This window comes from Larus michahellis, chromosome 1 (genome assembly GCF_964199755.1).
Source record: "Larus michahellis chromosome 1, bLarMic1.1, whole genome shotgun sequence".
Taxonomy (NCBI): domain Eukaryota; kingdom Metazoa; phylum Chordata; class Aves; order Charadriiformes; family Laridae; genus Larus; species Larus michahellis.
Window position 1 is genome coordinate 217,508,549 of NC_133896.1, and position 22,003 is coordinate 217,530,551.

The window sequence follows — 22,003 nt, forward strand, 5'->3', positions numbered from 1 at the left end:
GCTTGATCTGCTCAACATAATCTAGCTTTTAAACATCACCTTCACTTTCTGAAAGTGGTTTGTACTTTTCCTGCCCAAATGGCACCCTTTAAAAGCAGCTGACTGGCAGGAGACAGGTGCCCAGCATTTTCTGAATGAGCTCCTGAAAGTGTCTCAAGTGGAAAACCTAAGTCTGGTTTTGGAGGACCTGTTGCTCTGAAGGAGGTAAAAAAAAATAAATTTCTGGTACTTCTTGGGATACCTCCTGACAGCTTTTGAATATGCAATCTCCAGCTGAATTTCTGGTCTCGTCAGCATCCCTGAGCCCCTGTAGATCCATGCTTCTCGTAATCCTTCCAGCAAGGCTGCAGATACACAGCGGAGACCGAGTCTTGCAGGAAAAAGCACACCTCTGAGGTTACTGTCTCACTTACCAACCCTGCCCAGGGCTTTGGACCATGCTGTTGCCAATGTGCGTAAAAAACCCTTAAAAAATGCATCACTTTTAACCAGAAGTTTATAAAAAACCCCGTACCTTTCTGTGTGGCCCTGGTGAGCTTGGCTGGAAGTCCAGGGCCAGATAATCCACACTCCCCGAACTCTTTTTAGGCGCTGGGCTGTTGGTGCCACTAGGAACAGGAGAAGCAGAAATGGGGTTTTGCTAATGCAGGGAAGAGACAGGAGAGATAACGAGGATTAAAATGGGAAGAAAGTGAAAAAAAAAGGAATCAACACAAATCTGGCAACGAAATGCCTTGGTGGCACTTTTAAAAGCGGTCCCAGCCTGGATGTGTGCTCACCTGCCTCTGGGTGTGCGGAACCGCCGGGGGACTATAGATATTGTATATTGTGCTAGCAAATATTTCAAGCTCGTGCTCTTGATTTTATGGATCGGAGCAGTTCTGCTGCCTTTCTGATGTTTAATTCACATGCCTGACATGACACGTGGGCTTTGGCATTTCCCAGGAACCACACCTCAGCGAGGCCAGACCAGCTCTGGGATCTTCGCTAATCACAACCCCGCTACACAGAGCAGAGATTTCCTCTACCCACCCCCCTCCCCTTAGTTACACAGCCTCAAAAATATGCTTCCAGTCAGCAGCTTTGCAAAGAGAGACAAAATCCCCTCCCGGTAAGCAGTGCCGCTCCCTGCTGCTGCTCCGATAGCCCCTGCCCTCCACACAAACATGATGTCAGCAGCTCTTCGGGGGAAAAACATCAACTTAAATTAGCAAAATACACCCTGACAGTCCACAGGCGTTTTTATCCCCTCTTAATTCCTGGCCAAGTAGGTGATATATTTTTCTGCTCTCATATACAGTTAAAACCCCAATGGGACATGTCATTTTAGGAATGAAAGCCACTGTTTTGTGCATGTAGGGATGTACGTAAGGATGCACACCACACAGCGCTATGTGAGCCCTTCCATGTCATGAGCTAGGAATGTGTTTGCAGAGCTGGGGAACGTATATGTCTTGCCAGGACCGTATATCTTCACTGTGGGGCCCTTACCATCGCCACGTAGTTCTCCTCGCTGTCTCCCGAGTCAGTGCTGGTGATGCTCTGGGAGGAGACAGGGCGACAGTATTGCAAAGAGCCGGCGTTGAAGCTCTGGCTGTAAGGACAAGGGTCAATGCGTTAATGATGGCTGCAGGTGGTGCTCGTCCATTGCCAAGGAGGGGTGGGAGAGGGATGGCAGCACCTGACACCTCCAAACATCACCATGCTCAGACCTGGGGACTGGGCGTGAAGAACAGTCGGCAGCATTGAGGTTCTCTAACCTGACCTTCCCATGGGTCAGAAATCACTGGGTTTGGTTTTCTCTCATTTTTTCTTTCAAGAATACTTTAATAACAACTTGTTTGCTATGTACCCTTAACCCCCCTGCTGTCAGCTACATAGATCAGGCTCCATGATCCCCTTTATCTCACAGGAAATATTTGATTGTGGAGGACGCAGGGCCAGCCCCGGTGAAGCTTCTCACCTCCAGCCTCAGCGCAGCTCCAGGATTTGTTTACCGTGCAGGGCCCTATCCAGATTTTTTGCCGGAAAACAAAATCTCCGAGGCATCGTCTTGCTTTCCATTGGCCAAATCTTATTATACCAAATAACACAATGCAATCAGCATCTGGCATTAAAGCTCGCGTCTTAAAAAGCTATTTGTTGCCTTGCAGTAAAGGCAGGGTCATAGGATTAGCTGATAAGGGAAAAATCCATTAGCTTCTCTGAGGTCGGACGTCTTGTCAATCAAACCCCGCTCGCTGTTTCCCGGTGCGGTGATTTCAGCACACAGTGCTCATGCCCTGCAGTCAGTCTCCCCACAATCCAATTTATTAGAGGAGTCAGAGCAGCCAAGCTTTGCTTCTGCCTTTCATTGGACAACATCAGACCACGAATTAGCAGCAGAACTGGAATTGTGCGAATCCTGTTATTTTTGGCCGGCAGACTTTGCTCTGAAGTGCTTTGGTTTCATTTTGCAGACTTCCCTCAGGCTAGGCTTTGCTTTCAAGGCAATCAAAACACACCTCAGTCAGACCCTGTGAGTGTCACCCTGCATTTTGAGACTACAGAGGGGTTTTTTGGGGGGGAAAAGCTGGATGGGAAAGCGTGCCCCGTGCCCCCAGTGCGGCCGAGTCCGGGTCGCTCAGCTGGGTCATGAGTTGTGGAGGACCACAGGTCCTGCGTCAGAGCCACAGCTCTCCAGGCGGTGTCAGAACCCACAAATAGGAAATGTCTTCAAGGGATCTTAATTAGCTGCTCGGCCACATGCTGGGCTTTCCTGTGAAATCCTGACCTAAACAAATTTATCATCCTGCCACCGGCCGGGATGTGGGGACTCCGGCTCGTAGAGCTCTTGACAGAGCTCGTGAGGGGTCCAAAGGAGGATCTGCTCTACTTCAACAGCACCTGGCCCAGGTCCTAATTGTGGCCCTGATGTTACCAAGGAACGCCTTGAACCCCAAATCACCATAGCGTGGCAGGATATTTTTAGGAAAGAATTACTCTATAAATGCCCCTCTTCCCAGATAGCTCCCGCTGATCCCTGATGGGGGTAGTGTGTTGGGCAGGGTGGACTTTCAGCCCCGTGCAGACGTTTGCATGGCAAGACCCAGCTCTGCAGCTCCTGTTTCTAAAATTGACAAAGAACACAATGAGAGCTGAAGGGATCATCAAGCTTTTGGGGAAGTTTGGCTCTGCATCTAAAGCCTGGGCTCACTTCTAACTTGATTCAAGATGGTCCATGAGAAACATGCCCCTTCAACAAAAAGACATGGTGGGCCAGAAGAAACCTCTGCAGCAGAAAGGCAGCCAACATCCCCCTTACACTCAGACAGAGATGTTTAATCCATGGCGGAGGTGGCAGCGTGGCTACATGTGGACACAAGTGAGAGCGAGACCAGAGATCTGCTGTCGGAACAAAGCAAGAATTTATACCCCAACCATTACTCACCTTGGCCTGGACCAGGATTTCGTGACTGGCGATTTGAAAGGAAGCTCATCGATGACAGTGTTGTTCCTCAGGTCCAGCGGCGATGGCTTTGCTGGGGAGAGGAAAAGCCTTTTTTCAGAGGCAGCACGTTCCTACAATTCAGCGTCCATGACTGGCATGAGGTCTCCAACAAATTGTTGGCTGCTTCCTCTTCTGCTAATTAGCCCCCCAACTCTCCTTGCTGATGACAGATACCCCCAACCAAAATCCCTGCACTCATTTACACCAAGACTGGGGGAAAACAGTGAATTTCTCCCTCTGACCCGCAGCCCCAAAGTGGATGGGTGGCCCCAAAAGGGCAATGTGCCTCCCAGGGAATGGTGCTTTGCTAAACATGCCCAAAACCCAGAGCATAATAAACACTTTCATTAAGAAGCTGTGATAACCCATTAGATGGGGACAAGAACAGGCTCTGACAGCGCTGAGTTGCCTCCAGCCAGCGTGCTTCCCCATAGGCAGTGGAAAAGGACATCTGCAGGGTAACATGAAAGCTCTCCTCATCATGAGTGGTTCATTAGATGGAAGAGAAGACCGCTGCGCTCCAGCCCCAGCCCTCGCCTAGCATGCTGATGGGGCTAGGTGCTGACATCCTAATGATGGCAGCCCTCCTCCTTGGCATCTCCTTGGTGATCTGTTGGGTTTGGGGAGGGATTTGGAAGATGTAGGCAAAGCCCTGAGCGATGAGCTGTCTAGATCCAGCCAGTAGGAAACAGTAGGAGAAAGTCTGGTCATCTGAATACAACACAGGGATTTTGGGGTAGAGCATGGGGAGGGGTGCAGGGAAATGAGGGTGAGATCCTGCTTGTGACATGCATCTCCTGTAAAGGCCAGGAAGGGTTCGACAGGATCTGTTCAAGCACCACGAAAGCTGCATTTGCACCATAGTCTTCCTAAAAGAGGAAGGGGATGGGGAACATCTGAGGGTCTGACTGTGCTGGCGGTAGCAAATCACACCCCACGCAGGACTCCACTGAGTGTGCACAAGACGACAGATGTAGTCCAAAGTATTACAAGAACAGAAGGGTTCCTGGGAAGATTTGCCCACAAACATTCTTACCTTTCCGGTCGGGTTTGAGGTTGCGGTTGACTGGTGGGGGCTGGATTTCACTCAACCGTCTGTGGCACTGTGCCATGGCTCCTCCTTTATGCACGGGGAGGGTGGCCGAGGACAACCCCACCAGGTCAAAGTGATGCGGCCCAGGGCTCATGGGGATGTAGAGATTTTGGGCATTGTCGTTGGCTTTCTCAGTGTGGATCAGGGGTGAGGAACCGGGGTTCATAGGGACGTAGTTGTCCTCGGAGTCAGTGCTGTGGGAGCGGGCCACCGCTGCCTTGGCTTGCTGAGAGACAAGCAGGAGGACGTGCTGTGAGCATCAGACACTCCTCAACCCCATCACACTATAAATCCTTTCATCTCCAAACACACACCTGGGGTGAGACCTGCTCTAAAATCTCAGCACAGAAGGAAGGGATGGTCTGTTCCCTCCTTGGCCATCAGTTTGCGCTGAGAGGGTCTACCTCCACTGTTTCCAAGACATTGCGACATCCTGAGTTCAGGGAAAAGTCTTAATCGCCCAGAGTTGCGTTTCTTCTCATGCTCAGAGTAAGCTGCAGAAACATGCTTAACCTGGAAAGTAATTTTCCCCTGGGCTCTGGCCATGACTAAAATGCAATATGAAAGGCTGCTTTAATGTCATTTCCAGCTCAGGAAGTCTTAGAAAGCACACAAAAGAGGCTCTTCTGGCAACATAAAAATTCAACTCAGCAGCATCCCAGGCTTTCAGGAAGAAGCCAAACTCCTGGGTGCTTTTTTGGGGTCAAAGCTCCAGGTAGATACACTCTGTGGAAGCACCCAAAGCAAATATCTGCATGCGGTGCTGGGTTAGGTGGTTGTCCCTCCATCTCTACCCTGCAGGCCACCATGTTTTTAATTGAAATCAGTAATAAAACCCTTCTTGATTTAGCTCTGCAGGACTGGGCTGTGAGGTCCCACCTGGAACCAACTTGACTCTGAATCTACAAGGTGCAAATGGTACCTATAGTGTGGTGGCCGACACCGAAGCCAACTCACCAGGTAGGAGTTGTACCCGCCGTTCATCGACTCGACCGACTGCACAGTGCTGCCGCCCCCGTGCTGGGGGTATTCATATGTCTCGCAAGAAGAAGCTGCAACACAACCACAAACATACAATGTGTCCCAGCACAACTGCTAATAAAAGGGGCCCCTGAAAACAAAATCCAAGTACTGGGAGGGAGGTATTTATTCTTGATGATTGGACACTGGTGGGAGATGTGGTTTTTAGCCCATCACAGACTCCTTGCTATGCTCCCTCCCAATTAGCATCTCTCTGATGCGTCAACACAACTGCACGTGCTGCATGGACCTAACCTGGTTCTGTCAAAGTGCCGCAAAATCCCAGGGGTAAAGACGTCAGATAAGGTAGATCATGGTGACAAAACTGGGTTAAGGGAGAGCTCCGTTACAGCTCGCTCAGCAGACGTAAGGACTGGCAGCCTCCGTAAGGGGAGGATGGGGTGAGGATGGGGTGCTAAGCTCTCAGACTGGTCTGTCTACTGCTGAGCATGGGTCTGATCTCAGCCTAAATGTTGGTATTTAGGTAGAAGGAGATAGAAGAGGCATTTCAGGGAGCTGTGTGTATCATTTACAGTATGCTTTCCCTCCAACCACCTCTTCCAAGTTACTTTGCAACTATCTCATCCCAGGCACAAGGTTTGGAAAGGGCATGTTCATCCATGGCCCATCCATGGCCAATGGGAAGGGAGGGTCTGCTGCACTGGGGATGCTGGGTCTTGGAGATGTGCAAAATTGCAGCCCTGTCTGGTGAGCAAAACCAAGGCAGCTCGGAGCTGAAGTGCATTCCGATAAACCTGGTTATGAATTGAAGTAAAAGCAAGCTAAAAATGGCTGAAATCACCAAAATCTGGTGAAGGACTGCATGGGCAAGCAGGTTTGGGGTTTTGACTCAAAATACAACACAGCCAAGACCCAGCTAAGCAGCTCTGGTGGGCAGAGCCATGGGGATGCCTCTTCCTGCCTGTTGCACACAAAAGCCAGGGCCAGATCCTGACCAGGGAGAGCTTCTTTGTGTTCAACCCCCTGGTTGATGCCAACAGCCACCCCAGCCCTACTGCAACCCAGTGGGACTGACCAGTCCAAGGCTGCTAGATAGGACAAAGCCACCCCCAGCTCCCCATCCCCAAATTCACCTCGATGCAGCCTGCTGTTCTCCACCGCTGGCAGCGTGTTTCTCCGGGGAATGGTGGCTGCCATGGGGGCCAGCCCTAAGCTTTCACCAGGCTGGAGCCGTTGGGGTGGGCTACCCCACCGTGACTCTGTTTGCCCAGGTTTTGGGGGCCGCGGGGGTGGCGCAGCGGGTGAGTCACTGGCGGACACGGCCAGAGTGTTGTGGTTCTTGTCCAGTGTAAATGTCCTGGGAATCTGGTAGACAGAGAGTGGGGTGGCAGGGATGTCATAGGAGTCCGTGGAGAGCTCTCCAAACTCCTTGCATAGGGTGTTGTTGGGAGTCTTGTACGTGTAGACCTCCTCATTATCCGTTTCAGAGCTGGTGAGGCTCGACTTGGGGTGGGTGTAGGAACCAAAGGCGCGTGGGAGGTCGTACGCACTGTCCCTGAACTCCGAGTTGTGCCGGCTGGGTTTCGGCAGGCTGTAAAAGCCATGGAGCTGCCCGCTCACCCCATTCACGCAGTGCCCGTTGCCCTGCGAGAGCTTCTGGACCGCTGTGTCACTCCGCATGAAGAAGGCGGACCTCGTGGCTTGGGAGAAACTGGCACTCCTGCAGAGGAAGGGGAGAAAGGGGCTGAGATGGGGGGAGAGCTGGTCCTGGGGTGCACCGAGCTCTGCTTCCCCTGTTTGTCATCTTCCCAACCCACATTGCCCAACCCCAGGGCAACGGGAACATCTCAGACGCATCCAAACATGGTCACAACCCGTTCCATCCTGAAAGGCCTTCAAAAAGCCTCTGTCATGGGTGGGAGGTATGTGCACCCAGCTCCACGATAGGGCTAAGGGCACGAACGAGCCTTTTAGCCAGACATAAATTGGTCAAAAAGGACAATTTTTGCAACAGTTGACAATGACCCAAGACATGGCTGCAAAGAGGCACCCCATCAGCATCCCCATCATGCATCAATTGCTCGTCTGCAGTGCAGGATGCAGGCTTAGTCTCACCTCTGCCTTGCAAATGTGTTTGAGAGGGACTGCAAAAATTCCTGATGGGAATTACTTGAAAGCCTCCAGCCATGCCACCACCCTGCCCTCTTGCAGGGCAAGTCCTGGGGTGGTGAGAACAGTCCCCAGCTGGGATTTGGGGTTTGCAGCCTTGATACGCAGAGGAGGAGGAATGAACCTCAGGGCTGACTTCAGATTTATAAAAGCCCTCGAGTCCCCCGAGGTGAGCAGGGCACCACGGTCACTAGGTCCGTGACTTGCTAATGATTCTTCTATTTATATTGCGGTCACGCCTGGGGACACTAGCCAGGGTGGAGGGCAAGCACCAGGGAGACTTCAGTCCTCTAACGACTGCTCGTTAGCCACCGACCCTCCGCTGATTCCCTCTAAGGTGTTTCATCTCCTATTTTATCCCTCCTACTGCTTCCTCTTTTGACCCTCCAACATTGCAGAAGATGATAAGCCCCATGGGCTTGGCTTTCTGAACTCAGAACCCCGGCAGATGACATTTTCTCGAGTCAGGGGATGCCTCAGTTGGTCACTTGGGACTGTTATCTCCCCCATCCTCTACCCCTGCCACCACGAAGCAGCTCCCCGTCCCACGAGACTTGGGGAAACATGAGCATCGCTGTGGAAGTGCTGGGACATGAGGGCAAGATGTGGCAGAGCTGAGCATGGGTGACAACGACACCTTCCCTGAGCTGGCTGAAGCAGCGTGGAAGAACAAAATAAAGCAAAGCTCCTAAAAAGAGTTACCTTGCCATGAAGACCTAATGCATATGCACCAGGAGAGGATGAGAGGATGGGTGTTTTTGCTCGCAGAAGTATAACCATGCGTGGGTCAGGCTTTTGGGGACCACACGGTCACAGCCAGAAAGGGCTCCAGCCAACCCCATTTAAACATCTCCCCGTGGAAGGGAGTCCTGCCCTGTAGCAATCACTGCGGTGGGAAGAAGTGAAGTGGTTACGGGAACGGTTTCCAGTTGCGGCAAATCACTGGGGAAGTGCTAGCCCTATGGGAAAAGCTGGGAGATGCTGGTTTATGTGGCTCCGTCAGGGTTGATGCTCCGCAGGGACAACAGTCCCTCTGTTTCACGGAGCCAGCACGAGATGGCGCTCAGAAATAGGGCTTATTTGGGGAAAAAAACAAGTGATGCTGCGATATGACAAATGAATCCTTGCTCAGGAGATGTTTGTGCTCTGGCAGGGTCCTTTCGGCTGAGGACTTGAAGCATCTCATGGGTTAATTACCCAGCACTGCCCACCAATTAGCTACTATTACCCTCATTTTATGGATGAGTAAAGTAAGAGCTCTGGAGCTGAAAGGAGAGGGATTCCCAGCAGTCCTGCAGCCTGGCCCCATGCACTGGGCATCGATCAGGGCGATCATTTCTGGCCCAGTTGCAGAAGCTGCCGCTGGCCAGTTAGTCTCTACCCACCAAAGCATCAGTGCTTGCTCCCTCCTTCTCGGTGTCCCAGCTGTGGTCGGGCTCTCAGAGGGTGGCTTTTAGGTAACCTCACAGCTGGAGCGACGGAGGGCCTTTTTTTAAACACTGTTCCATTAACTCCATCTGAAGTTAATTTTTTCTGAGCCTTTTTCTGTTGTTGTTTTTCGGGTAGGGAAAGGCAGCTGCAGCAGGAAAGCCCAGTGGAGGCTGCAGCCTGGGCTCTGCTCTCACCTCACGCCAGCTGGGCTCCAACTGCCTCTCCATCCCTCCCTCCCTCCTCGCCGCTCTCGCGAGCCAGAACTCTTCATGCCAAAAAAACTCCTCGCTATTTAAGGCAACTGGCTGGGTCTGGAGGCGGGGAGCTGCCTCTCGCTCAGAAATACCACACCGTGCACCACGGGCTGCTGTGAAGCCCAGCAAGCTCTGGGCCACAGTAGGGATGAATGGTGCAAACCTTGCCCATCCTTCTGGTTGAGTTTTTTCTGCTTAAAGGTAGGAATTAGGGCCCTGTCTGCAGGATCACAGTCTCATTGAGGTTGGAAGGAACCTCTGGAGGTCATCTGGTCCAGCAATCCTGCTCAAGCAGGGCCACCTCTAGCCAGTTGCCCAGGACTGTGTCCAGATGGCTTTTGTATATCTCCAAGGATGAAAACTCCACAACCTCCCTGGGCAACCTGTGCCAGTGCTCGGTCACCCTCACATTGAGAAAGTGTTTCCTGATGTTCAGAGGGACCCTCCTGTGTTTCAGGTTGTGCCCATTGCCTCTGGTCCTGGCACTGGACACCACTGACAAAAGCCTGGCTCTGTCCGCTTTGCACCCTCCCTTGAAGTATCTGCTGAGATCCCCCAAGCCTTCTCTTCTCTAGGCTGAACAGTCCCAGATCTTTCCGCCTTTCCTCTTTGGACAGATGCTCCAGTCCCCTCAGTATCTTCATGGCCCTTTGCTGGACTCTCTCCAATATGTCCATGTGCCTCTTGTACAGGGGAGTCCAGCACTGGACCCAACAGTCCAGGCATGGCCCCACCAGCGCTGAGTAGAGGGGAGGGCCCACCTCCTTAACCTGCTGGCAATACTTTGTCTAATGCAGCCCAGGATACCATTTGCCTTCTTGTCTGCAAGGACCCATTGCTGGCTCGTGTTCAACTTGGTGTTCACCAGGACCCCCAGGTCCTTTTCTGACTAGATGCTTTCCATCTGGGTAGCCACCAGCACATATTGCTGCTTGGGCCTGTTCCTGCCCAGATGCAGGACTTCTTGCTGAACTTCATGAGGTTCCTGCTGGCCCATTTCTCCAGTGTGTTTGAGGTCCCTCTGGTGTACTGGTGACCCTCTGGTATATCAGCCATTCCTCCCAGCTTGGTGTCACCAGCAAGCTCTGTGAGGGTACACTCTGACCCATCATCCAGATCATTAACGAAGATGTTAAAGAGGACTGGACCCAGTATTGACCCCTGGGGTACAATGCTAATGACTGGCCTCCAACTAGACTTTGTGTCACTGATCACCACCTTTTGGGCCCAGCCATTCAGCCAGTTTTTAATCCAACCCAGAACGCCAGGAAAGCCGGGAGCTCGTGAGGTTGCCACTCCGGCATCCTCCTCCCTATCACGATGACATGAGACCATCACTCAGGGCTTTCTCCAGCTGAGTTTTGCACACCTCCAAGGATGGAGGTGGGTTGAGCCGCTCATGCCCAGCCCTCCCTCAGATGTCCCCAAGGTTTTCTCCCAGGTGGGCTACAATACCTTGCATTTTCTGACTTTCTGCTCATACACTGGTGGAGGAAAAGGTAGTCCTGGGGGGCGCTGGCGGACAGGGTGCTCTGGAGGTGGCTGGCGGGCGAGTCGAAGGTGAACAGGGTGGGCTGGCTGGAGTGGGATGGCGCCGAGGACTTGCGCTCTCGCAGCAGGTGGTGGCTGGCACCGCTGAGCTCTGCCGGGGAGGACCGTGGCGCATGGTTCATGGAGGCGAGGGTCCTCAGGGTATCTGTGGAAGGAAAAAACCCACACCGGTGAGCAGCTGGGTGCAGCAACCCTGCAGCCTGTGTTCCTGGGATTTTCCTTACTTAAATGCTCCAGCATTTATGTACCATTTATGTACCGTTATGGAGGATGGTGTGGCTTGCTTATGGCTCTGAATGATGCACTCAGCAGCAGGCTCCCATACTTGGAGCACATGCAACTACAGGCACCATACAGGGAAATAAATATTTCAGCGTATTTCATAATTTTATCGTATTTTATCATTTTATCATATTTTAACATTTTATCACATTTTATCAGAGGCTTAATGGCTTGCAAGGATGTCTGGGGGATGGCAGCTCAACTCCTGGGGAGCTCAGGGGGTTGTTAAAACCTAGTTAAAAAGGTAAAGGAAGAGTTTTTGCTTCTGTCTTTTCTTAGAGACCTTTTGTAAGTAGTTTTAGGGATGTGATTTAAGTCATACCCATCCTTCTGTGTACGGTCATCGCTGCCATCCTTTTACAGTGGGGTAAACTGGAATGGAAATATGGATGGACGCAGTGGCAGCAGAGAAGAAAAACATGCCCACTTTACTCAATTCTCTATTAGTTCTGTGACCTCAAAAGAGTTCCTGCTGTTTTCTGCTAGGAAAATAGGATTTTTCTATTTTCTATTTTTCTATTCAGACACAAGGTGCGACTCCCCTCCCCATTGCTCAGGGAGAAATTAACTTTAAAATATTAAATTACTTTCAATCAAGAATATCCCAGAGATTAAGAACAATCCAGCTACTCCAACCCTCTGATAAATGTGCTACAAGAATTTGAACCAGGAATGAATTTTTACAGCCAAGCTGTAAACCCCTATTAAAAAAAACCAAACTAAACACCCAGAAAACTTGCAAGCTGCAGAACATATTGGGAAAGCTGATTCATCTCTGGCTGCAGAAGACCATGTAGAAGACCATGCATGATCTCCCTGCCATGCATGCCCTCCTGGCATGTGAAAACCACTCACTGCGGTTCACTGAAGTCACCCTTTATAACAGCTGTGATTTACATTTATTTGGTACCGATTCAAAATGGAGAAAAAACCCAAACTCTAACAAAAAAGATGTCTTTCCCAGTGTGAATCCACCCATTTTTTGGCCATCACTGATTTAGGTTCCAGGTTTCCCCCAACACAATGTCCGTCTGCTCCTCAAATTGGACTTCAGACACCCATAAGGGCACCTGTTCCGACATGGTGATGAGGGGGATTTTACAGATTTCCAACATCTTTTTTCCATTCCTTCCCTCAAAGCCCAGATCCTACCAGAAATTTTGGGCCAGACCAAAATTACGCTGCAGAGAAATGAGTTCTCCGCAAAATGGTTGTCATGGCTTGGACAAGGAGATGCTCCACACGGGGTGATTTTTCACCAACTCCTGAATTGTGTCAAGATACAAAATCGATCTGTCTGCCGCTCGTTCACCGCTGCTACATTTTTTTTCCTGGCATTACTGCAAACTTCACCCGATGCAGAAAAAGTACATTAATAAAAGCCAAAGAGCGTGTCTCAACTCTGTTGTTTGGTTTGTGCTAAACACAGAAAGGATCAATATTTAACATTGACATTAATGGTGGGGGATGAGAGCTTAAAACTCTGATTCCTGTCTTCTTTGCATGGGCATTAAAGATCCCTTGGTGCTTTTCATGGGAGTAAATGGTTGTCTCGATGTCTTTGGACAAACCAGTGCCTTGACCCTCTTTCTTATTAAATATTTACCCTACAGCAGTGCAGACTGATCCCCATTGGAAAAGGAGTCGAGAGCTCTGTGAGTCCCAAATCTTAGTCCCAAATCAAGTGCTTTGAGCTCAAGCAGCATGGTAGAACCCATAACGACATTGCTATCAAAAACAGCGGGGCTGTACCCAAAATGCCTCTCAGGAACAGCCCCTTGCTGCCTCCTGAATCATGGTCAGGAATTGCCCGTGACATTGGGCTTTGGCCAAGACACTGCCAAGGATGGAGTGAGGATGGCATGTTAGTATTGTGTCCCAGCATGAAGGTCGCCTCTGGGGACAACTGGAGATCCTTTGAGTTGGGGTCCCTTTGCCCTGAGCAGTCCTCCAACACTATCCCTGCAGGCTCTGCACTTGCCACTGCACGGAAAAGCCATGGCAGGCCAAAATTACACCGATTTATTTGTACCAACACAGCCAAAGGGGAGAGCTGGGGCTGCAGGCAGGAGACAGTCCCCAGCATCACACCGGGGCACAGCAAATACAAATCAAGACACTTTGAGGAGCCCAGTGAATCCTACACCGCCAGGAGATCCTAATCTCGTCCCAAAAATCAGTCTGACTTGGGGAAACAGGAGAGCGCAGTGCAAAAGACACACTCACTGAAAGGGGGATGAATTACTCCGTGGCTACTCCAACCGCATAAAAGAAAACGGGGGACGAAGGGCAGCAGGCGGCAACGCCTGGTAAAAAGCACGCCGCTTCCCCGGGGGAAGCCGCTCTATCGACGGCCGCATTGATTTTCAAAATGAATTCCCAGCTCACTGCCCACAGCGACCCGGCCACCGAGAGCATTAGCAGGAGCCAATTCAGGACTCACGTACTCCATTAGGTCTGTGAGATGAACTCCATAATAGCAGGTGAGAGATGGATTGCTTCGCGGGGCTGGGAGGGTATTGCAAGGGCTGGGAAGATAAATCCTGCGGCTGTAGAAGGGGCCCGCCACGATTGCTCTGTATTTTTTATGTTGTGGGGGTTTTTTGCACTAGAACAAAAGGGCAGCTCGTGTGCCCAGGTTACACACTGACGATGGGTCCTGCCAGGGGGCAGAAAAGGAGGCAAGAAAGGAAAGAGAGGTGGAAAAGTAGTATTTGATGACTAGTACATGCTAAAGGGAAAAGTCAAGACATTTGTGTTCTTATGCTGGCCTGAAATGGAGAGAGGTCCCCATGAGGGTAAGGCATACAGGGTGAATGACAAGCCAGAGGTCCCAACGCCATTTCAACTTGCCACGCTGCAGTGCCCAGCTCCCAGGCCATGAGGACCGCCACTCCTTTCCCATGTCCATGCAGGGCACTTAGTGAATAACCTCCAAGGGGTCCCATCCAGACGCCTCCAAGCATCAGTCCCATCCACATCATGACCAAAGATGCTCAACTCATTCCGGCCACGAGCCAAAAAGAATGATTCATCTCCATTCCTCATAGCCATCCACCTTGGGGCCATGGATAAACCGCTGGCCCTCCTTTATTTAACAGTGTGGACGTAGCCTTCAAATCCCTTGGCTTTATGTTGAGATCTTGAGTTTATGTTGCCGGAATGTATCAAATACAGCCAAGGAGGGATAAGATCCTGTTATGGTTCCTATTGCCATTCCCAGTGGGGCAGAGTTAAGGTTATGTAGTGAGGCCATATGGGAAGTGTCATCTTAACCCCATGTTTCCTGGCTGGTTCTCATCCGAGTTCGGGGAATTGGACTCTCACGGTCTAGAAAAGGCGGCGTTGGACGCCCACAACTTAAAATTCAATGTCAGCGGCACGGCTTGCATGCATACATCTTGCTGGGCTCGTGCTACAGCTGTTGCGCTGGTCCCTGCGAGAAAGCAAGCCAGATGCTCGTTGGGAATGAGCCAGAACAGAGCTGCAAAATCCCACGGTGCCGGGCAGGCTTCAGTTGGCCGAAGGCTCGGCACTCACTAGTCCAGGTTAAGATGTGTCTTTTTGGCCACGTGTTGCAGCAAAGTGGGGGAAAAACCTCCTTGCGACTCCATCCCCGAAGCAAAAGTATGCAACTGTGAGCACAGCCGGCAACAGGACAGACTAGGCTGGGAGCCAGGAATTTTTTATGAATGTTTTCAATCCCCCAAAGTGGTATTTCCCTCCTTGCTGACAGCTCTGAATTCCCTCGCTCAGAGTGCTCGCCTGTTGCTGTGTGCACATAGCTTCGCACAATGTTCCTGGGCTTATCAGAGTGAAATAATTACTCAGCCTCCTTCGGAAATTGTTGCTCATAACGGACTTTTTCACCAGAGACGCGATGTCAGCTTTCCCCGCCTGAAGTCAGAGGCTGGGACTACAACTCCCTGTATCCCATGGACTTGAAATTCTGCCCCTGGGAAGGGGGCAATTTTTGGGTATAGCTAAATTCCTGCAGCCCTATTGATGGTCTCAGCAAAAGTGCCAGGTTTGCCTGGCATCCCCAAGAGGCGTGAAATTCCCTGTAGTGCCCACACCATGTTGGCAAGGGCAATCTGGTCCAAGGGGGCCTTGCAGATAAAAGCTCCTCAGATTTGTCCCGGCAAGTAAGGCCATAAAACGCCTCGGACCACACTGATGACTTTGTGCCAGTTAAAACTTATGGATTTTTTTTCAGGAGGGGATAGTAGAAATCTACCAGAAATAATCCCTAGGAGGGCATGGAGCAGGGTGTGCTCATGCGCTATCATCTTCCCCACTCTTTGGAGCAGCTCCATCATTTATTAGCAAAAATAGGGGGAACCTTCTCCAATGGGAATCTGCCTCAACCTCCACTTTTGCTGCCAGTTCGAGCACAAGTACAAAAAAATAATTAAAAAAATACAAACTACCCTACCAAAACAAGCCCTCCGCGTGCTTCTCCTGGCAGTGAGAGAACAAACAGCATGTCTGATGGATGAGACGCCATGTCACCGTGCTGCCAGGAGGCCCTGGGATGCCACGAGGATGAGTGTGGCACCTGAGGAAGGTTTATTTACTGAGCTTTCCCTATCGCCTCCGAGTTGGACAGCGTTTGGAAAAGCTGTCAGTCTGAGGATGCTTTGGCAGGTCGCCTTCTAAAGGTTTCCTCCAGCAGGTTAGTTGGAAAGGAAATCTGATTTGGATAATTTCCACTCTCTGGTTTCCATCAGGACGGGGAGATGCATGCAAGGACACAGGTACCTTAATATTTGGCATTGCCTGAGTTTTGAGTGCCAATTTTGAGTAGAGCTCCTCAAAAGTGATGATGGGGCAAGGTAGGACTCATCACAGCTGCATCCTCCACTGCAGAGGAGCTGAAGGGTGAGGACAAAAGTGACATCAATTGGGCTTCTGAGCTTGTCCTTTCCAGTTTCTGCCGCTTATTTCTATTTGCTTTCAGAAACTGGCCAGGGACAGACTAGCTAAGGGGAAAGAGGAACATCACTGCGTTACGGACAGGGATCTGCTGCACAGAGGGCTAAGGGCATGGTTTCTCTTAGCCAGTTTCAGCCATCTAAGTGATATTTAGCCTAAGCTCATCCCCTTAGGTTTCCTCTACCGACAATAATGAAACCCCCCAATTATTTAAGCATCCAACACAGGATGGGGAGAATTACCTGAGAAAGAGTTGATGGGAGAGACAGTGAGGCAAAGATGAGTGGCGCCAAATAGCATTGTCTCTGCCCATCAGTGTCAGCGCTCTGCTTGCATTTGTATGAAACAACTGAAAAATAGTGGTAACGTAGGAGAGTTTGCCTTGGATAAGCATGGGAACTGAGGGAAAAAGTCACAGCGCTGGAGAGTGAGTGAGTGAGAAGGGTGGGAAAGGAGCCAAGTCAGATCATCCTGACCTCCAAGCATTATATATCTCAGTTATTTTAACAGCAATCAATCCTTTGAAGGATGAAGGGGCAGAAGGGAGAGAGACTCCAAGAGAAACGATGTGATGCTTCTTCCTGGAGAACACAGGTTTGGTTCTGTGAGATGAGGCTCTGCCCAAAATCCCATCCCTGCCCTGGGCACCGTCTCCTGGGGGCAGTGACCCAGCTCTGTATCATATCAGCATGCCCCGCACATGGCGGCTACCCTTTAAAGAGCAAATCCGCCGCTTGATCGTGGAGCTCAACCTTTCATGTCAATATTTGGAGGTCTAACATTTGGCCAAACAGGGTTGTCTGGTGTGTACCTATTTATTTTTGTTATAAGGGCTTCAGTGCTGGAGATAAAAGCAGATGAACGTGGATTCTCAGAGCTCTGGCTTTTGTGTGACCTTGAGAATCCCACCTGGAACACCCTTATCTGAGAGCCCCGGAGTGGGACAACGAGCCACAGCCAGGGACGAAGGACAATCCCAGGGCAGCAGCATGGGCTGGGACAGGCTTCATTTGCTCCGCAGAGCCAACCTCGTCCCCGACCCTCTGCTTCATGAATCATCACCTCTGACATTGCAAAACCAATTTGATGAGGGACTGAATAGGGAAAAAAAAAAAAAAAGAAAAGAAAAGAAAAAAAAGGCTGTAACAGAGGTAAAGGGCAAAGATGCTGGGCTGTAACTGTACAAAACACAAAGTGGTCCCAAGGAGGGTATTTTTACATTTTTCAGGGCAGGGATAAGGTGCCAAAACCTAGGCAATGGGAACACGCAAAATTATCTGCTTTCTGTCTGTGGGCGGCACGTGCGATTCCTGCAGATGCCAGGGGCATCCTTGGCAAATCTGGCTGGAGGTATGAGACGTCTGTGGAGCCCAGCGCTGCAGGACAGGGCCGAAGCTGTTGAAAGCTAAGAGCTATGGAAAGACATGACAAATTTATATGAGAAAAGGTATTTTTCCCCTTCCAGAGGCAGCCCCAAGACAGCCCAGCATCAAACCAGCTTTCTTACTGTGTGAAATGAAGCTCTGGCATCTGTTTTGGAGGATCACATTGGTTATTATTATTGGTTGTTATTATTTACGATGACGACGATGATTAGCGGTTTTGGCATTTCCTAACTGGGCTTTCCCTTGGACTTCACACCAATGCAGCCCAGAAGCTAGTGCACCATCGATTTTGCATCCCCTAGCCAAGGAAAAGCTTGCTTTCAGGCCCTGAAAATATTCCTTCTCATTCTCCTTGTTGTTCACTGCGAGCAGTATGTGGGAGCCTTTTCTTGCTTGAGCAAACATGGGTGCACGCCTCACTTAGCAGGGATGGAGAAGGAGAAAGGATGAATCCCAGCCTAATCCCAGCCAGGGCTTCTTAACGGCTCGCTTTAAATTTTATAGCCCTTTTTATGGCGATGGGAGCACAGGTCTTTAGCGCTCCAGGAGAGCAAAGGAAAACTTTCGCTGGGAGGAAATGTGAACCCATTTTACTTATGCATGATTTAGTACCATTTTGATTCAAGGGAGCGCACGAAAGGCCCAAATATTTGCACTTTGTATTATAGAAGAACTGCCATTCCCAGCTCTTTACAGAAGTAATTTATTTCAATCTCTCCTTACCTTGGGGGAGAAACATTATAACTCCCGGTTTGCTGGGGAGTCAATAAAACAGCAGCGCGGGTAAGGGTCTGCTTTGCCACTGCTCAGCAAGGCAGCGATGGGGAAAGGCAGAGGATCCGAAAATTTCCCCTCTCAGAGCCCTCTTCTTCATGGGTGCATTTGCACCCGTGCGTGGGACCAAACTGCAGGAGTTTGGCCTCATTTTTCTCTCCTCTATCTGGGATTAATGTTTTTTTTTTGCTCCCACGGGGGTATTTTAGCCGATGGGTTAAAAGGAGAGGGAGGTGGGTAGTGCACGGCGGGTAGGGGACAAGACGGAGACAGGGGGTTGTGGTAGAGCCCCGAATTTTTCCGGTGAGCCCGGCATGCTCAGACGGGGCAGTATCAGCCGCATCAACTGCAAAACCCGAAAGAGGAGACAAAATAAGTCATTAACCCTCATGGCTGCAATACCGCGTCCCTGAACCAGCGAGCGAAGCGGCCTGGGGGTCAGTGCGAGCAAGGGTCAGTTCATCCCCAGAAAACATGCCCTTAGGGATGGAGACTCAAAAAAATAAAATAGTTTGGCTTGGGTTGTTTTCTTGCTGGAAGTTCAGCTCTCCCTTTTCCACCTCTGTATCCTTTACTCTCAAAACAAGCCCCTCTGCAAAGGTTTTCCATGCAGTTTTTCTTCATTCAGGGGTATGGGCATACCCTGTCCACATGCTGTAATCATGTAGAGAAGTCCTGAAGGCTAAACCATTGCTAAGATGTTGAGGGTAAGATGCAAGAAGAAAAATCTCTGCAGGCGATGGGAGGATTGTGCCTTCCACAGCCACTCTCCAGCTGGGCTCTGCCACACCAGCGCTCCAGCAAAAATGCAGACAGCTCAAAAAGCCATCCTGGATCTCTCTATCCATCATTAAAAACCTGAGTCCTGCCCATTAGACAGTCTATTAACAGTGCTCAGTGGAAGCAGAGAAAGAAAAGGTCCCTTCCAGGAGCTATTCTCATTGTGATGAGGTTACAAATGCCTGTGACCCCCAAAGCTTTATGCATTCAGAAATCATGAGTTCGCCCGCAGTAAAGGTCTTCAGTATTGGCTAAAACCTGGAGGTTTTTCTCTTCCTCTTCTTTTAAGATGCAGTGATGGCAAAAAGGACTTGGAATTTATTCCCTTCACATCGCCATAATCAAATAATATGCTAATGCTATTAGCATGAGACCTTGCATCGCAAATGACTTAGAATCATATTCTCTTTCAAAATACTAGAGTTTCATTTAAATTGGTCTCCACAGCAACCAGAAGCGAACAGGAATAATGTCAGATGAAAATCTTCCTGGCTGGGCATGGGGATCGAAGAATTTCACAGCGGGGACTGAGGGGAGACCCATGAAGACGGCTCAAGCCCACCATGGTTGGTGGGCTTGTGCCAGTCATCTTCTACTCAAGCAGTTATCAGCTGTGATAATGAACTCAAAGACAAAATGAACCTACGTGTCCAGGAGGACCTCAAAGCATCCTCATGGAAAAGGGGTGAGTAGATGTGAGGTTCACGTAGACATGAGGCTTTCTTGGTCCTGCTCCCCACGAATACTTTCTAAGTGGCCTCAGGGGAGATACAAATGACACTGGTTTCATGTACTGCTAAATCAGTTCTCATCTGTTAAGCTCAAACCTGGCTATTTGCAAATGGCCTGAGGGAACATAGCTCCTGATCATGGGCCAGACTCCCATACCTTGAGGTTGCATGAGCACAGACCAAGAAAAAGGTGTTTGCTGCTGACTTCACTCCATTAAAACAGGAGATGCTGCTCCTTGCTTCATCTCATCTGCTCTGCTCGCAAGCTCACCACGGTGGGCGGTCTCCCATGAGGATTCAGGATGAGAAGGACCTGCAGCATCCTCTGGCCGGTGCCCCCACCAGTTGATTGCATGGTTTTGTCCTATTGAAAACACTCCCCAAACCCATTCGAAAATGAGCTGAGCTTTGCAATGCCATGGCTGGAAAGCTGTTGGTTAGAAATCAGCTCTAATTTCCCATGAAAATGTTTTCCCAGCCGCTCCACTCTTCTTCCCTGCACTTGTTTCGCTCTGCGGTCACCGTTACGTCAGCGGGCATGGTGCGATCCTCATCCTAGTCGGGGGTTCTCAGCGTTCCCCTAATAAAACGAGTATTAGCAATGTGGCCCACAAAAATGTCTTTGAAAGCAATGTCAGAAAGTGGGAGGCGTCTCGCTTGAGAACGGCTGAGAGTTCAGGCAATGAAAAGAAAACAGCCCCGACCAGTCTCTCTCGGTTCTGTTTGTAATTATCTGGGCTCCGGTGGGTGTTAAAACATCTGTACTGGTTTGGCAGGGACTGGGGAGCGCGGCTTGTGCCAAAGGCAAGAACTGGCGTGGGTTGAAAGCAGCACAGCAATGTGTTAGCGTGGTATTCGCACTCAGAAATGCGGGGCTGGCAGCCTCTCCCGCAAGCGCTTTTGGGTTAGGGTCAGTCCCAGCACTGCCCTCATCCCCGCATCCCCCGTCCATCACGGCTTGCACCCCTAAGGGACCATCCCAAGGCAAAGCTGAAGGTGGTTAAAGGAGAGGCAGGGTTGGCTTGAGTCCTGAATCCTGCCGGGTTTAACATCCCTCTGGACTTTGGTCGCCATCGGTTCAGCTCCACATTATGCTCTTGCATTTCTTATCTCTGTGCACGACCGCTTCCACCTGGACAACCTCCACCTCCCCGTCACGTCTGATTGCAGACAAGCAAATCTCTCCCCACTGGGTATTTCTGCACTGAGCAGCGGGGTGAGCTCCCAGCATGGATGTTGCTATTTGAACCTTGTGCAGTAAAGCATGGGCTGGTTTTGTGGTTATTTTTAAGGCACAGCAGCAGCAGAGCTGGGTTTAGTGGGGCAATGGAGCATAACGTACAGCTTGGACCTCAGGAGACTCGGGCAAGACCAATTTATCACAACCTCCTTGAGGGCAATATTTCTGGATTTTGGCATTCCTCATCCCCTGACTCAGGAAGAAAACATCCTCCAGCATTCGAGGACTGGAGCAAACCCTCTCTCCTCTGATGCTCTCTCATGGGTTGGGAACCATCCCATGGGCTTATTCAGCAGTTCCTCACCCTCCTCTTCCTCACTCCAACATGGCTTACAAAGTGCAGTGAGCCCATCCTCAAAACCCAGAAGAGCCAGATTCCATTATCACCCTTGCGGCTGCACCCCTCCTCACACACACCACAGATGGTACCAGCACCCAGACCAAAATCAGCATCTTCTTGCCCGGTGCATCACCCGTGCTTCGCGCTTGGCTTAGGGCCAGCTGAAAATGTTCTGACATCCTCCAGCTGGAAAATGCCATTTAATCAAAATAGGAGCTTGCCAAGGGATTGCTTGCTGCCAGAAATTACAAGAAACCTTTAGAGGACGAAAGTGAATTTTAAGTAAAAGGAAAGAAGGTCAAGGTGTTTCAATTTATTCTCATCAGAGTGGATTGGTTTTTGGGGGTGGATCGTCCTGCTTTGACCAAAGATCATCATCGTGTGCTTTTTAGATATGAAAACGCAATTCTGAGCAGAAATCTTGATTTTTTTTTTCTTAAATTCATTCAAATTCAGAATGAAAAGGTGTGAATCAAAATTGACACTGAAAACGGATGAAAATGAATTCCGGCGAGTGCGAAAATGAACACGCTGAATTTTCACCACCTCTGAAGCAGAGTTTGTGAT

General features: G+C 50.2%; 1 protein-coding gene across 1 annotated transcript in view; it reads right to left on the reverse strand.

The window, feature by feature from the left end:
* GAB2 (GRB2 associated binding protein 2) overlaps positions 1-22,003 on the reverse strand; it is a 97,784-nt gene that overhangs the window by 3,437 nt on the left and 72,344 nt on the right. Inside the window, exons 3-9 of the mRNA XM_074572368.1 lie at positions 10,874-11,114; positions 6,698-7,284; positions 5,541-5,635; positions 4,527-4,809; positions 3,431-3,521; positions 1,492-1,594; positions 515-640 (exon numbers count right to left, since the gene is read on the reverse strand). Coding sequence (XP_074428469.1) covers positions 515-640; positions 1,492-1,594; positions 3,431-3,521; positions 4,527-4,809; positions 5,541-5,635; positions 6,698-7,284; positions 10,874-11,114 — 1,526 coding nt within the window. The remainder of the gene's footprint in view (positions 1-514; positions 641-1,491; positions 1,595-3,430; positions 3,522-4,526; positions 4,810-5,540; positions 5,636-6,697; positions 7,285-10,873; positions 11,115-22,003) is intronic.